The 16,287-nt window shown below is 39.4% G+C and overlaps 2 protein-coding genes across 2 annotated transcripts; one reads left to right on the top strand and one right to left on the bottom strand.

Annotated features, from left to right (window-relative positions):
• The first annotated feature begins 8,672 nt into the window (after positions 1-8,672).
• On the top strand, positions 8,673-9,766 carry LOC114682264 (olfactory receptor 1509). The gene has a single exon (XM_028856118.2). It carries the CDS (start codon positions 8,765-8,767, stop codon positions 9,689-9,691), a length of 927 nt encoding a protein of 308 aa, XP_028711951.1. The 5' UTR covers positions 8,673-8,764; the 3' UTR covers positions 9,692-9,766.
• Positions 9,767-13,224: 3,458 nt separating this feature from the next.
• On the bottom strand, positions 13,225-14,166 carry LOC114682267 (olfactory receptor 4E1). Its single transcript, XM_028856122.1, has one exon. It carries the CDS (start codon positions 14,164-14,166, stop codon positions 13,225-13,227), a length of 942 nt encoding a protein of 313 aa, XP_028711955.1.
• Between the last annotated feature and the right edge of the window lie 2,121 nt (positions 14,167-16,287).

Raw genomic sequence — 16,287 nt, 5'->3', positions numbered from 1 at the left:
ATTGTACTCAATGAGTTAAAAAAAAAAAAAGAACACCAAGTTGGGTATGTATCAAATGGAGGGTGGATTGAGAGGAGATGTAGATGAGGGTGAAGATGGCCAATGTATGCAATTCTCAAAGAATTAATGAAAACAATTAAAAGTAGATTAGAGAAAAAAAACCCACCCAAGCTTTTAATCGGATGATTCATATCAGTCACAGTTTACTAACCTTATTGTTATAACTCACAATGCAATTTTTTTTATTATACTAATGGAATCATAAAGTCAAACCTAAATTTCAAACATTTTCAATATCTCTAAAAGGAACACATGCTGTCTAGCAGTCTGCTTCATTTCTCTGTCCTTTCAGCCCCTGGAAACCATTAATCTACTTTCAACTTTTACAGATTTGCCCATTCTGGCTATTCATATACGTGGAATTCTATGAAATGTCTTCCAATTCATAGGTGCTGTTTTACTTGTGCATAGCCTTAACATCCCTGGTGTGTGGTGCAATGTTTCCATGTCTACACAAGCTGATGTCATGGAAACTGCAAAAGCTTTGGAACCTTTCCTTCTTTAGAGGCTAGTGTGTTTATTGTCCATTTATTAAATTGCTAAATGAATGAAACTAATAACAGGAAATGTATTGAGTCATGAAACTTTTAATAATGCCCCTGGGCATTCAATGATGGCAAGTTCAATTAGAACCATTCAATGATCATTTCAAGATCTTGTGTTTGATGGATAAAAACCCCAGAGTTTGCAAGCCTGAGATATGCCTAGTGTAGGATTGTGCTCTGTGATTTTTGTATCCCAGGTGTCTAAAGTGTAGGAGAACTGAATCATTAATGAAAGAATGGAATAGTTGGTTTCTGTTGTCAGTTTGGGGGAATTTATTTTAAACAGGTAAGATGGATAGATTTTATATGTAAAGATGTATTAATTACTTATTTCTTTGTGCCTTACAGAGAGTTTAACAGAGCCACTGGATTGATTACAGGTCTTTCTATATTTTTCCTACCTTGTCTTTATAAAGAGTTTATTGTTATTTATTTAAAATGGATGTTGATCAGGGCTGGAAGGAGATAAAGTCATCTTTTAAGGACTGTTCTCTCCTGAGGATGAACAGAGTAGCGGTCTTCCTATCCCCCATTACATTGCCATCTTTAAGGCCATTGCAAACATTGCAAGAAAGTTTTCCAGAAAGACACAGACAGACAGACAAACACAAACACATACACACAGACACACAGACACACACACACACAGACACACACACACACAGAGACTGAGAGAGAGAGACAGAGAGAGAGAGACTGGGAGAGAGACTGAGAGAGAGAGACTGAGAGAGAGAGACTGAGAGAGAGAGAGACTGAGAAAGAGAGAGAGAGACTGAGAAAGAGGGAGAGAGAGAAAACTGGAGACAGAATCTTTCCTTCTGCTGGAAAACTCACTCTTGTAAGGCTTTCTAGTGAGTGACTAAGGCCTGTCCACATTATTAAGGATGATCAGCTTTTCCCAAAGTTTACTGATTTAAGTTTTAATCATGTATAAAATTCCCATCACAGCGATAGCTAGGTCACTGACCAGACATCTGGGTTCCATGGCGTAGTCGAACTGACACATAATGCTAACTGTCATAGTAATTAAAGTGTCAATTTTTCCTACTTTCTTAATGAGAATAAAGTGAAGTGACTTGCCCAAGTGTATTCTTTAAATATATCAATTCACAAAAAGGTCTTCACTTGACATTCATGAAGTCATGTGGACAACAAAAGAACCTGAGATTAACTAGACTTGATTTGACATAGATTTCTTAACAACTCACATTTTCCCAGAACAAAATTTTAAACTTAATGTTAGTATCAGGTCGTATCTCCTCAAGTAACCAGGCATTTATATTACCTAGAATAAATATTTTTCTTGTATGCAAAATGTGCAGAATGAATGTCTTACCTTTGAGGGACAAATCTGGGAAGGTATTAATGTACATTCTAGTGGATGTCATCTTAGTGACTACTTGAAGTGACACTGGAAAAGTGAGGCTTAATTCTTCTTTTCTTGGCCAGAAAGGAGGAAAAAGCATTTGAAAGTATAAATCAGAATTTTCAGAGAAAGGAAAATCTTTAAAAATAGTCCAAAGGACCAATATTATAATGATATAATTATTCACACAGAAGACTAGTTACCTAAATCAGAGTGAGTTACTTATTTAAACTATTTCACTGTTTGTGTTTTATCTCTTGAAGGAATTACAAGAAGAGTGAATGAAAGAACATAATACCACTCTATGAATTAGCCAGATCATTTCTGGACAGCTGGAGAATATCGGTAGTGAAAGCACCCTTTATTGACACTTCTTCACATCCTTTTGTGGGTCTGCACCTGGCTACACTGTGACACGGCACTGAACAAGATTCTTTTCCAGGTATTTATCGGATAAATTGTATTTATGTGGTGGCTCAGAAACTTAACAGCAGTACTTTTAACTTAGATTGATTTTAATCCCTCTTTCTATTCAGAATTGGCCATATTTTTCTTTTTAATGTGCTGCTTTCTATAAAGGTACCACTCTACAAATGTGCCTGAATACATGCATCCCAGTAGTACACAATGCATGCACATGTGCACACATTCACACACACACACACACACACACACACACACACACACACACACACACACTATCGTAGACTCGGTAGATATTTGAGGCTATGGTTTGTTACCTTTTCTGGTCTTCTTTCTTCTTCTGATTACTGAAAGAATCAGTGGACTGTGGTGGTGGTGGTGGAGGTTGGAGTCAGGAGGGATCAACACTCTCCCTTCCCTCTGGGTCTTCATGTTTGACTCTCTAGCACAATTCCTAGAAGAGTTCATAGAATGACAGCTGAGCTTGACAAAATCTACCAGAGAAGAAACCCCCTTGCTACCATGTGCCCACCTATTCCTTGCTTGTTTGTCTCATCACCAGAGGAAAACGCTCCTCTGTGCTCTGAAAGCCAGCCCAAAGATCAGCTTTGGGATGCTCCTGTGAAGATATGGAGGACTAGTTGAGGCATGGTGGCTTACCTAAGCTGCTTGGGCTTCCCTATTAGGGTTGTTCTCTGCGGCTCCTCATGGCTGCACCCATGCATGTGGAATATGAAGTTGAGGCATTTCTCTGCATGCAGGACAGGAGGCATTCCTGCGTTTCTCTGAGTGCAATTTTCCTTCTCAGAGGCATTGTTCCCTGTGTTGGTTGGCCACCAGGCAGATGATCTCATTTATACAGTAAAGAGTCAAGTCTTAAAAATAAAACATGATGTAGACTATTTTAAAGACAAAAAAGAAAAAAAAAAGAAAAATAAAGAAAAAAGAAATGAAGTACATTCTGGCAAAAGATTCAAGAATTAATTTAACTCAGTTGTCTGCAGCAATCCGCCAAACAGGGGAGACCGTTAGCGGGTGATGGGATGGAGTTCTGATCTTGACATGATGACACCAGGCCTAAAACGCTCCTGAAGCTTATTGCACTCCATCTTACTAGGGCTGTGAAGCTGTCAAAAGTTTAAAGTGTCTTTGTGAGTACCTCTGTGCCTCTTTTTACCCCCCCCCCACATTCTACTAGTGTGGAACATTTTCTCATACTGGATTCATTCAAGCAAGGTCTTGGCGGCCCAGCATTTTATAGATACACCTGAAGCTAAAAATGGTAGGCTACTGTGATGGACACCGAGGCTTCCCTTTGCCAAAGGAGCCCCTTCTAAGTATGTCTTCACTGAGGTTTGGCCCTGCAGTGTTCAAATAGAGGTCAGGCAGAAACATACAGCAGAGGACAGGAAATACAGTTTGGGGATTTCCAATACAATGACAGACACCAGGAGGCTTAAGCTGAGGAGTCTGAAAACAAAGGGTTTTAGTCTCTGGCCGTGTGCAATAACCTCTACAGAGGAGTAATCAACAAAAGGGAAAGTCATTGTGGCCTGTGATGGGGAGCTGCTGTGGGAATTCTAAAACTCTAGGAGGAGCTAAATAGGCGAGCTGGCGAGCTGGCCGCTGGCTTTCCCTGCCTCACTATACACACCTTGGCACATTCCTCATGCCCAGTGGGGGTTCTGGCCCTTTGGCTCTCCTGCTCCATGACAGAATACACATCTACTGCAACATATGTCACCTTGTCTCCACAAAGTTTGGTCTTTTCACTGTTTTTTATTTGTAATATTATTTAAAATTTTTTTCCAGCTAAAAAGTATTTAGTGAGTTCTTTTTTTTTTTTTTTTTTTTTTTTTTTTGTGACAAGTACTTTGTTATAGGGATAGAAGAAAAATAAATATTTCCCTTTCCTTAAGGGGTGCATGGAGCCTATTGTTCCTTAAAGGCCACTGCATGTTTCCTTGCTTACTTTTCATTTAGTGAGCTTTAAGCAGCATGGCACTGTGTTTCAGCATGCAGGCTTTGGAAAGCTTGATTCCCTCCTCCTTAGCCTCCAAAGCGCTGAGATTATAGGCGTGTGCTACAACACCCAGATAATAACACGATACCCAGATAATAGTTTTCTTTATTTTAAAAGGCCTATTACTAAGTCAATGAAAGAGGAATTCTTTCCTTCCACGTTCCCTCTTTCTCCCTCCATTTCTTCTGCTGAGTATCTAACACAGGGCCTTGTGTGTGTTAGGTGAATGCTTGACCACAGGGCTGCTCTGCAGCCCCCAAGAGGCATTTTTGAAAACTTTCTTTTTATTTATTCTTTGAATCTTTCACATCATGCATCTCGATCCTATGCATTTCCTCATCCTTTTGTGTCTGCCCTCTGCCCTTGTGACCTTCCCCAAATAAAATAAAATAAAATTTAAGAGAAAAAAAAGAAAAAATATAGGAAAAATCATTCTTGTCACGGAATCTGTAGTGTGACAGAGTGAGTCACACAGTAAACCCTTTTATTCATATATCTTTATTTGCAAGTGTCCATTATAAAGAGTCATTGGTTTGGTTTGAGGCCCCTGGTTTCTGCCATGCTATGCTGGGCCCTCACTGGGGCTCCCTTTGAATATCATGTTGTTGCCCTGTGCCGTGGAGATCCTGCAGCATTTGGATCTGCAGGACCGGCCCCCTCACTTGCTCCAGCAGATCATAGATGGGTTGGATGTTGGGGCGGGCCAACTCATAACCCTGGTTCTGGGCCTGGGTGGTTGCAGGGTTGGTCAGCTGCCAGCTCTCCCCTGTCCTCACTACCAGGCTGCGCTCTCCAGCACCGCCCTGGCTAGTTCACCCCTTGTAGCAACGAGCAAGGGCTGGGGCCAGTTCTCCAGCTTTCACACCCTTAGAGTTGGCTATCCCACACCTATACTTTCAGGGCCAATTCCACTGTGCTGCCCAGGCAAGGTGCAGGACCCACTTTGCCCAGTGCTGAAGCTGGTAAGGGGGAAGGGTCAGCTCCCTCGACCACCACAGGTGGTAGGGGCAGGGCGGGGGAGGGCATCTTTCCCTTGCCCTCACCATCACACGGATATGGCCAGCTATCCCACTCTCATACCCTCAGGGCCAGCTCACCTTTGTCTCTGCCAACGGGTCAGCGCTACTGTGCTGCCCAGGTGAGGAGCAGGGTCTGCTTTCCTGAGTGCTGCAGCTGGTAAGGGGGAGGGGTGAGTGGTAACGGGGGTGGGAGCATCTCTCCCACTGCTTCACAAAGAGGCATTTCTTAAACATTTTTTTTACTCAACACTTTGAATTTAATATTTTTTTTTATTTAACATCCTTATTTTGCAATGTACTAAGTCTAACTTTTTCTGTATTTGAGAGTCCTCATAGATTTAGAATATAATTCAGTGGTAGAGTACCTGCCTAGACCCATACATTAAATGAGTTCAGTTGCCAGTATCATTAAAAAAACCAAACCAAAGCAAAATGACTGTGTGGCTTTATGTTTTAATGAAGACAGAGATGATGTTCAGCGCAGGCATCTTTCTTTATAAAAGATACAATTGTAGCGAGATATGTTTGTGCATACCTGTAACTTCAGCACTTATGGGACTGTGGTGGGAAGGCACAAGGTTCAAGGTCATCCTGGACTACAAAGGGAGTTCTAGGCCAGCCTGAGTAGTATAGTGAAACTGTTTCACAAAGCAAGACAAACAACAATACCACCATATCATAATCCCTTAGATATCATAATCCCTTAGACACAGACAAGAAAGAAATTACTTGTAGCTCTATGAGGTCACCAATTTTTTGATATCTTCTTTATATACATTTTTAATATTCTCTTTTTAAAGCGTGCCTAGTATATAGATAATTACAGAATATGACATAAAAATTACTAAAATCTTCCTATTCCTTTCAATCCCATGCTCATAGAAGCAAACAATATTAAAATTGATGTGTATTCTTCAACATCTATTTTAGAAATATATACAAATAGAAATAATGAATATATGCATATACAAATGTCTTTTGATTCCTTCCTGTGTTCCTTTCTTCTTCTCTCCTTCCCTTTTCAACATTCACAATATGTTCATAATAGATTCTTTTCACACAAGATGATCCAGTATGAGGAGTAGGGTACCAAAAGCCAGTAAAAGAGTCAGAGACAGCCCCTGATCCTACTGTTAGGAGTCCCACAGAGTCAGTTCAGTCTCTGTGAGTTCCTATGAATCCAGGTTAGTTGATTCTGTGCATTTCCTTGTGATGTCCTTGACCCCTCTGGCTCCTACAAAAAAAGTATTTCAATAAGCACGTATCTTTAGTTACTAGTTACCGGTTCCCTTAGTTCTATGAAGTACAGTCTTAAAAAACAAAGAAATACAGTCTTGAAAATGGGATTCCTTGGTCTAGAAGTGTAGACATTAAAATTCTCATTGGTACTGTCAACTTAGCCCACAAAAAGATGTAAGAATACTGACTTTCAGTAACACCGTGTAAAGAATGATCAGTTTTTTCTGCTTTGGTCAATGTCACAAAACCAAATGTATTTGGTTTTAGTCTTTTAACTTCCACTGAAGTTGAATAACTTTCACTTAGACATAATTCTCATTTGTGATTCCTTTCCTGTAATCTTTGTGTTTATATTTTTTGCTCATTTTCAGTTTGATCATTTGTCTTTCACTATCAAATTTTAAGGGTTTTTGAATAAGAGAATATTCTCCTTTTCTGTCATATGTGTTCTGTCACCTTTTCCTGACTTCTCTTTGTCTTTTGATAACTAATGTAGCACCACCATCTAACAAGATGTTGAGAATACACCATCAAATGTCGCTCTTACATACTGTTTCAATAGCTGTCATGTTGGTAATCTTGTCGCCATCATTCCAAATGGCTGGATACAAGTCTGGTCAAATTTCACTGCATTCATTCAGACTTCCCCCACCGAACCCCATGACAGTTAGGTTGCTTCAAGTAGTACTAGGTTTGATATTCCTCCACCTTTAGCTTTTTCTGTGGTTTGGATACTGTAAGAGATTACCTTACCATAGGTGAAATAATTGGATCAAAGCTTCATTGTTTTGGTGATTTGTGTTGATTATCTTACAGTTTATAGTCTCCCTAACCAGCATGAACAATTAGGAGCAATGTGATAGTATTTGTACATAATATTTCCTGGCAGAAAAGTCATATTACAGAATTTAAAGAATCATAATTTGTGGTTTATTAGTTCTATTGTGAGGGTATGATTGGATTCACAATGCCTAAGAAGTTAGTTTAGTATAAATAAAATGATTTTGGAAACCTACAATGTACAAAGCACCTTTAAAGTGCTGCAAGAGGTAGATCATGTGGTTGAAAAATTAAAAATTTTGTACAATTAAAATCTAATTATGTTATTTCCCCCTTCCTTTTCTCCAATCCCTCTCATGTACCCTCTCTTGCTCCCTCTCGAATTCATTGCCTCTTTTTCTTTAATTATCATATATATAATATATATAATATTTATACACATACACAAATATATACATGTATAACTATATAAATACAACTTGCTCAATCCATTGAACATTTAGTGTTACGTGTGTTTATATCATTTCAGAGCCGACCACTTGGTACTGGAGAACCAAATAGAAGGCTCAACCCTGGGAAGATTATTTCTTCCACACTCATTATTCCTTAGTGCCTGTACTTCTCTGTCTAGGGCCAGGCCCATGAGATTCCCCTCTTCATGTTAGTGTGTCTATTGGTGTTGTGCTTGTTCAGGTCTTGTTTAGGTAGCCATATTGAGGTATCATGGGTGAGGCTTCCCCGTTATTTCTAGGGGACACATTCTCACAGCAGGTTTTCCTGGTCCTCTACCTCTTATAATCCTTCTGTTACTTCTGTACTTTTAGAGAAAAGTTAAGTTAATGAGAATAAAAACTAAATCTCTTACTTTCTATTATAGTTAAGTACCATAAAGTAATTATCAAAGAGAAGCAGGTTTTTATGGAATCAGGAGAGATTTTTCTTAAAGTCAGTGCTTTGTGATAATAAAAAATCAAGTAAAAGATGAATAGTATTTTAATGGTTGTAAAAGGACCCTAGACTGGACAAAATGAAAGACTGTTAAAGGTTTTCAAGGTCACTTATCTTAATAGCAAAAGTCAATGAGTAGTTTTAGTTGGAGTTTTACAATTTTAGAATTTTAATATGATACTATTGGTGGGTTATTCTGAAATAAAAATAGCCAGGTAAATAAAGGGTAAGGATTTTGGATAACTTACATATTCATGCTAAGTCTCATAGAAAAACAGTCATTTCAATCACTCTATTCCTGATTACTCAGGATAATTTAAAATGTACCTCTCCCCTCCAGGTCCTCTGGAACACTCATTAGATGGGCGCTCTAAACCAAACAAGAGTGACTGAGTTTGTCTTCCTGGGCCTCACTGACAACTGGGTGTTGGAGATTCTGTTTTTCATACCGTTTACCGTCACTTACGTGCTAACTCTCCTGGGGAACGCTATCATTGTTGTTACCATCGTCTTTAGCCCACGTCTGCACACTCCCATGTACTTCTTTCTGAGCAATCTGTCCTTCATTGATATCTGCCACTCATCTGTCACCGTGCCCAAGATGCTGGAGGGTCTGCTCTTGGAGAGGAAGACCATTTCTTTTGACAACTGCATCGCACAGCTCTTCTTCCTACATCTTTTTGCCTGTGCCGAGATATTTCTGCTGACAATTATGGCGTATGACCGTTATGTGGCTATCTGCATTCCTCTGCACTACCCCACTGTGATGAACATGAAGGTCTGTGTACAGCTTGTCGTTGCACTGTGGGTGGGGGGCACCATTCATTCGCTGGTGCAGACCTTCTTGACTATTCGTCTTCCCTACTGTGGCCCAAATGTTATCGACAGCTACTTCTGTGATGTCCCTCCTGTCATCAAGCTGGCCTGCACAGATACATACCTCACGGGGATTCTGATTGTGTCCAATAGTGGAACCATCTCCCTCACCTGTTTCCTAGCCTTGGTCACTTCCTACACAGTAATCCTGTTTTCTCTTCGAAAACAGTCGGCAGAAGGTCGTAGGAAAGCCCTGTCCACCTGCTCCTCCCACTTCATGGTGGTTGCCCTGTTCTTTGGGCCATGTATCTTCATCTACACTCGGCCAGACACCAGCTTCTCCATTGACAAGGTGGTATCTGTCTTCTACACAGTGGTCACCCCTTTGCTGAATCCTCTCATTTACACCTTGAGGAATGAGGAGGTGAAGAATGCCATGAAGCACCTCAGGCAGAGACGAATTTGCTCATGAAATCATTGTGACAGCAACAGTCGTGGCTGCATCCTTAATGTGGAAGTAACAAGTGGCACTTAAGCACTGACCCATCTTTCTAGCCCGGAAAATTTATTTTCTTAATAAAATATTCCAATCAAAAGCTAAACACTTTGATAAATTTGATTCTAACTTTTTTACTTTTGTGGTTGACCCTTTCACACTGAAATCTGTCTACCTCAAAGTCTCAAAGATTTTTGGCTGTTTTACTTTACACATTTTATAGTTTTATCTTTAAATTCTAGCTGTGTGATCTCTTTGGGGTTTAGTTTCCGTGTGAAATAAGTATGTTTGAGATAAATTTTATTCATCCATTGACTTGAATTGGCACAATTTGAGATGACTGTTTTATTATTAAATGACTTCTACTGAAAATGACTTGCTCTTTTAAGTGTGGATTTGTAATTCTTTACTCTGCCTCATCGACTTATGTGTCTATACTTGTATATGAGCACGCTGTGTTGGCTATTTTAGTTTTATAGTGGGCTTGAAGGGATGTTATGTGAGTCTTACCTCATTGTTCTTTCTCAAAATTGTTATGCATTTTCATGTGCATCTTGGGAAAAGCGTCTACAGAGAAGAACGCTGGAAACTAGATTGAGGTCACTTCATCTCCATAGGCGACTTGGGAGAGAGCTAAACTGAACACTATTCAATCTCAATCCATTAACTTGAATGAGCCTATTATTTACTTATATTTTCTTATATATATATATATATATATATATATATATATATGAAATATACATAATATATATTATTTTATTTATTCTTTGTGGTTTCACATCATGCTTCTCCATTCCATTCATGTCCCCATCCCTTTGTATCCACCCTCTGCCTTGCAACCTATCCCTAAAATAAAATAAAAATTTAATAGAAAAAAAAGAGAAGGAAAAACTACATATATTTTCTTTATTAATATTATCATTTAAATTTATGATAAAACATAATTCATTAAATTTATCTCCAAATATCTTGTTCCTTAAAAAATATGCACAGTGGATTTTATTTAGCTGTAAAGAAGAATGAAATTATGTCAGTTGTAGGAACATGGATGGAGCTGGAGATGACTACATTAATTGACACAAGCCTGAACTGGGCATGGCAGTGCATGCCTGTAACTTCAACATTTGGCATGAGGAGGCAGGAAGATCCGGAGTTCAAGGCCAGCTGTGGCTATATTATGTGTTTAAAGTCAGTGTGGGTTTCATGAAGCCTTGTCTCAAAACAAAACAAAAAACCAACCAACAAATAAAACAACAACAGAAAATGAAGACAGACTTGAAATGTCAGTCACATATTTTTACTTATACCTGGACTCCTGTAGGTTAAAAAAAAAAAAAATCAATACAAATAAGACATGACAGCAGGATGAGGACCGCATTGTAGGAAGCATCTAAAAGAATGGAGTGATGGGAACAAGCAAGGTAATGAAGGGGAAGAGGGACAAATATCTCACAATTTCTCACACACACACATATATAAAATTGTCAGAAATGAGAAACACACACACACACACACACACACACACACACACACACACACACGGTGTGTTTACACAACACACTCCAAGTCAACATTTCACAGATACCTGCATACCAGTGTTTATGGTGTTTAAAGCACTAGGTTGCAGTAGTTGATTATAGTACCAGTACAAAAGTTAGTGCCAGTACTTACCATAAGAACACAAACAGCATTTTGGGTAACATTTCCATTAACATTTTAAAGTTTGTTTAGGAAAAGTCAACCAATAAAAATAGTTAAGAGGGGAACTTAGATTTGCACAATTTCAAAGTCTGACTTTTTGAACTTGCTGGTCTATTACAGAATAGGCTTAATGATGCAGTTAGAGATATAAGACCAGAAGTTTGAGGCTCCTATGGAGGGTTTTGCTTAATTTGAAAGGAATTTAGAATTCAATGCTATTAACTGACCTTCTGTTAACTTGTAGAAATGATACCCAAGTGCATTCTGGAGAATTAGACACTAGGCAATGTGGTGCATCAGGTATGTGATGCATAGGTCATCACAGATACACATGGTGCAGAGTGAATGGCTGACCAAAAGCCACAAAAAAGCAAAAAATGATTGGAGAGGGCAAAGATACAGTCTATTTAAGTCAACCAGGGGCTTTTCATAAAAGTAATAAAATATAAAAACCATTTTGCTCGAATTGATGAAAATGTACAAAATATTATCCATCCCTTAATCCTCTTATAGAACTCAAGTCAAAATAAAAACATTATGTGAAATAGGATGATGAAAAGAGTCTAGATATCACTTCTAAACTCATGTTTAAGAATTCAGAAAAGAGTAATGTAATTACACCTTACATTGTTTACATTCACATGCACTCATATTCAGACTCATTGGTATCTATTATGTAGAAATAAGTCTCTAATTTGTAACCATGGTGGTTGTCACCTCTTGGAAGATCTCTCCAATCAGAGATCTTTGTACCTTCTGTTTTCTCTGACTGGAGTGTTTGCTACTTTTCTTTATTTCATGGTTTGTTCCTTTTCATGTTTCACACCTCAGCTAAAATGTGACTTCCTTGAAGAGGTTTCTCTGGACTTCTCAGTGTAGGACCTACCTCCTCTGCATGTTTATGGTGCTCCATTTGTTGACGGCATTTGCTGAATCTATAATTACATTTAGTTGTTCAGATTTTTGCTTTTTTTTTTTGGTACTAGACTGTATACTCCAAGTAGGAGTGTCTATGTATTAGTTGTACTTATAACAATAAATCTAGTATCCAGCACAAATTTGATGCTCAGGAAGTATGTGTAAAATAAAAAAAAAAAAACCAATAAAATATTCCCACTTCATTACTTGGATGGCAGATTTGGATGAACTCTCAAGAGCATTAGTCACCTCAATGGTTCAAGATCTTTCTTTGTCACCAGTGATGTTCAAATGTCCTTTCTTTCATTTGGTAAGTCCTCTAGGCAAACACCAGAATGAATAATGCAGATGAGGGCAGTCCAGAAACTGAAGTGTTGTTTACATTTCTGGTTAATTGAAAAGCTGGAGCAGCAGAATGAGATAATGAATTCAAGTTGGTATTTTCTCCCAGTTCTTCCAGCAATAGTGGATTGATAGATTTGATTTGAAATCCAATCTTGGGACTCCTTTTTTTCTGAAGTAGGGAATGAAACACAGGGCCTTCTCTATGCCAAATACATATTCTATACTGAGCTACATTCTGGGCCTACTGAATCCTGTCTTTATGATTTTGTAGGAGGGTGACTTTCAGCATGCTATCTGCTCAGTGTGAGCTTTTGTTCCCTTTTAGTCAGAAGAGCATGTAATCTACTGCTGTTGAGAGAGTTAAGTAAGTTCCCAGTGCCTATGACAATTTCTAGAAGTGGAGGATGTTACAAATCACAGCCTTTATTGTGATTGTTAGATATAGGACCGAAGAAAATATTAAAAGTCATATCATCTGGTAAATACAACATACAGTTGCTTCTTTGATTTGAATTACCAAGAATCCCAAGGGCTTAGTATTCTCACTTTTCTTTTATTTCTTTCCTCCTGATTAACTTGTTTAAGGCGTTCTTCATGTCCTCATTCCTAAGGGTGTAGATTATAGGGTTCAGCAGAGGGGTAACAGCAGTGAAAAACACAGACACAATCTTGTCCTCTGGAAGGCTGGTCGATGGGCGTGAGTAGATGAAGATACAGTGTCCCAGGAACAGTGTGACCACGGTGAGGTGGGCTGCGCAGGTGGACAGGGCTTTCCTCTTCCCTTCAGAGATCTGTTGCCTCAGGCTCATGAGAATGACTGCGTAGGACACCACAAGAACGACAAAGCATACCACAGAGATCAGCCCACTGTTGGAGACAATGAGAATCTCAATGATGTGGGTGTCCGTGCAAGCCAGTTCAATCACCTGAGGTACATCACAGAAGAAGTTGTCAATCTCATCAGGACCGCAGTAGGGCAGCTTTATGGTGAGTGAGGTGAGAGAGATGGAGTGGATGGTTCCCCCTGTCCACAGGGCCCCGGCCAGTAGCATGCACACCTTCCAGTTCATTATGGTCATATACTGCAGGGGTTTACAAATGGCCACATACCGATCATAGGCCATGACTGTAAGCAGGAAGATCTCCGTGCAGGCAAAGAGATGCAGGAAAAACATCTGGACCACACAGGCATCAAAAGGGATGAGCTTTTCTTCTGACAAGGTGTCTCTCAGCATCTTTGGGACAGTGACTGTGGAATGGCAGACATCAATGAAGGACAGATTGCTGAGGAAGAAATACATGGGTGTATGGAGCCGGCGGTCAAATATGATAGTTATGACAATGAGGATGTTACCAATCAGTGTGAGGACGTAGAAAATGAGGAACATGAAAAACACAGCCAGCTGTACCTTTGGATTTACAGATAAACCTCTCAGCCGAAAAAACATCACTGAAGTTTGGTTGACAAGGACAGCCTTTTCCATTCTTTCAGCTCTCTGTCAAAATTAAAGAAAAAAATGTGAAACAGATGTAACACTTAACATTTGTGTCAACCATTTGGCCACTTAATTTCTTGGTCATTTATGACTTCATCTAGAAGTTGTGGGTCGAATATCTTATGTTTATTTTCTGTTCCCTCCTCCCTCCTCCCTTGGTGCTGGGGATTTGGTGGCAGCTCACACATATTAAGTGCTTGCTTTAACTCTGAGCTACAGCCCCGTCTTGTGTTTCCTAAAAACAAATCATGTTTCATCATCTTCACTAGATGCTAACCCCACACCATGAGAATAATGCAATAGTGAACCTTGATTTACCAGGAAATTAAAATCCCCTTGAAGAAGAGGGTAGAGAGTCCAAACAAGGTGTTTCTCCCTTACTGTAGCAATGCATCAGGTTTAGATTTACAGTATTGGAGACAGAGTCTCAAATAGCCCAGTCTTGCTATGCAGTTGAGGATGTCCTTGAACTCCTGATCCTTCTGCCTCCACTTCCCAAGTGTTGAGTTTGCTGGTGTGTGCCATCACACCCAGATCGGAATATGGACTAAGGTTCTCCATACTCTGAATTGGGAGATTGTGTATGGTCCATAAACTTGGCCTTTGAATATAGCTTCCCTTATTATCCCATTGATTGTACTTTTCACTAGACCAAAACACTTATCTCCTGGTGCTGAGCTTAATTTCCATAATGTCAGTCTCAGAAGGCTACAGCAGCTCACCATGCTGCTGGACAGTTGGCAATGTAGCTGTGAGGTTTGTTGAGCACCTCTTTAGAGAAGGCTGCACAAAACTCTAGTAGCCCTTAACCTGGAGGTCAAGGTCCAGGCGTAGCAACATCTGTGTGTTGACTAGATCATCTCCAGATCTTCAGATTCTCATTCTGTTGATTGATTTACTGGTCTACAAGTAAATTCAAGGAAGCTGTTTTATTTCCTTTTACATTAGCTTTCCTCTGATCCATGTAATATTGCTATTTTAAAAAATTTTATGTGTGTGTATGTATTTTCTATCTTTCTTTCTTTCTTTCTTTCTTTCTTTCTTTCTTTCTTTCTTTCTTTCTTTCTTTCTTTCTTTCTTTCTTTCTTTCTTTCTTTCTTTCTTCCTTCCTTCCTTCCTTCCTTCCTTCCTTCCTTCCTTCCTTCCTTCCTTCCTTCCTTCCTTCCTTTCTATCTATCTGTTGTTTTGCTCGCACATATTTATGTGCACCCTGTGCATGCCTGGTGCCTGTGGAAGCCACAAATGGGTTTCAGATTCTTCTGGAACTGGAGTTATAGATGATTGTGAGCTTCCATGTGAGTACTAGCAACAGAACTTGGGTCCTCTGCAAGAGCAGAGAGTGCTCTTAATTGCTGAGACCTATCTCTACCCCACTCCTGCTTTTATAACAATTTTATACTCTATATAAGACTCAAAGGTTTTAGTTCTTGAAGGGAGCTGAGAGTATATATATATATATATATATATGTATATATATATATATATATATATATATATATATATATATATATATATTTCATTTTCCAAATGGCAAAAATGAGGCATACAGAGGTAAAGCACTAGACTCGAGGTTATGCCGAATTGGAGTCACAGCTGGGTCTAGAGTTCAGCTCTCCTGCCCCAGGCTTCATCCACCTTGCCATCACTCTGAATATCTGTGGTGGAGAAGTTAAGCAGAGGTGTCTTTATGACCTTTCTTCTCTTAGGTGTCCTGAGTCAGTTTGGGTGTGATCTTTAGGGAGCCCCATTTCTCAGGCTTGCCTCCTCATGCCACCTTTGTCTGTAGCTTTCCAGTGGTGGCTCACCCTGGAAGCCTGTCTCTCTTTGTCCCTGGACCCCTCATGCTGTGCTGTCTGCCTTCTAACTTTCCTCAGGTCAGACTCTGCTGGACACATGAGTCTTCCCCGTACTGCTCAGGGGAAACTTTGCTTCCACTGTCAGCAGTTTCTAATACTCCCTGTCACTCACCATGCAAGCCTTGTGCAAAAAACGCCCACCTCTGCTGTCCATGTCAAAATAAAAATTAACAGTACCGTCAATTGAGGCTCTAACAAAACAGAATTGTGGCAAACAAGATACTTTTTGGACAGAGGTCTTTTGATTAATACC

The sequence above is a fragment of the Peromyscus leucopus genome, chromosome 9 (genome assembly GCF_004664715.2).
Source record: "Peromyscus leucopus breed LL Stock chromosome 9, UCI_PerLeu_2.1, whole genome shotgun sequence".
Classification (NCBI taxonomy): Eukaryota; Metazoa; Chordata; class Mammalia; order Rodentia; family Cricetidae; genus Peromyscus; species Peromyscus leucopus.
This window is presented reverse-complemented; position numbering and strand designations above follow the sequence as displayed.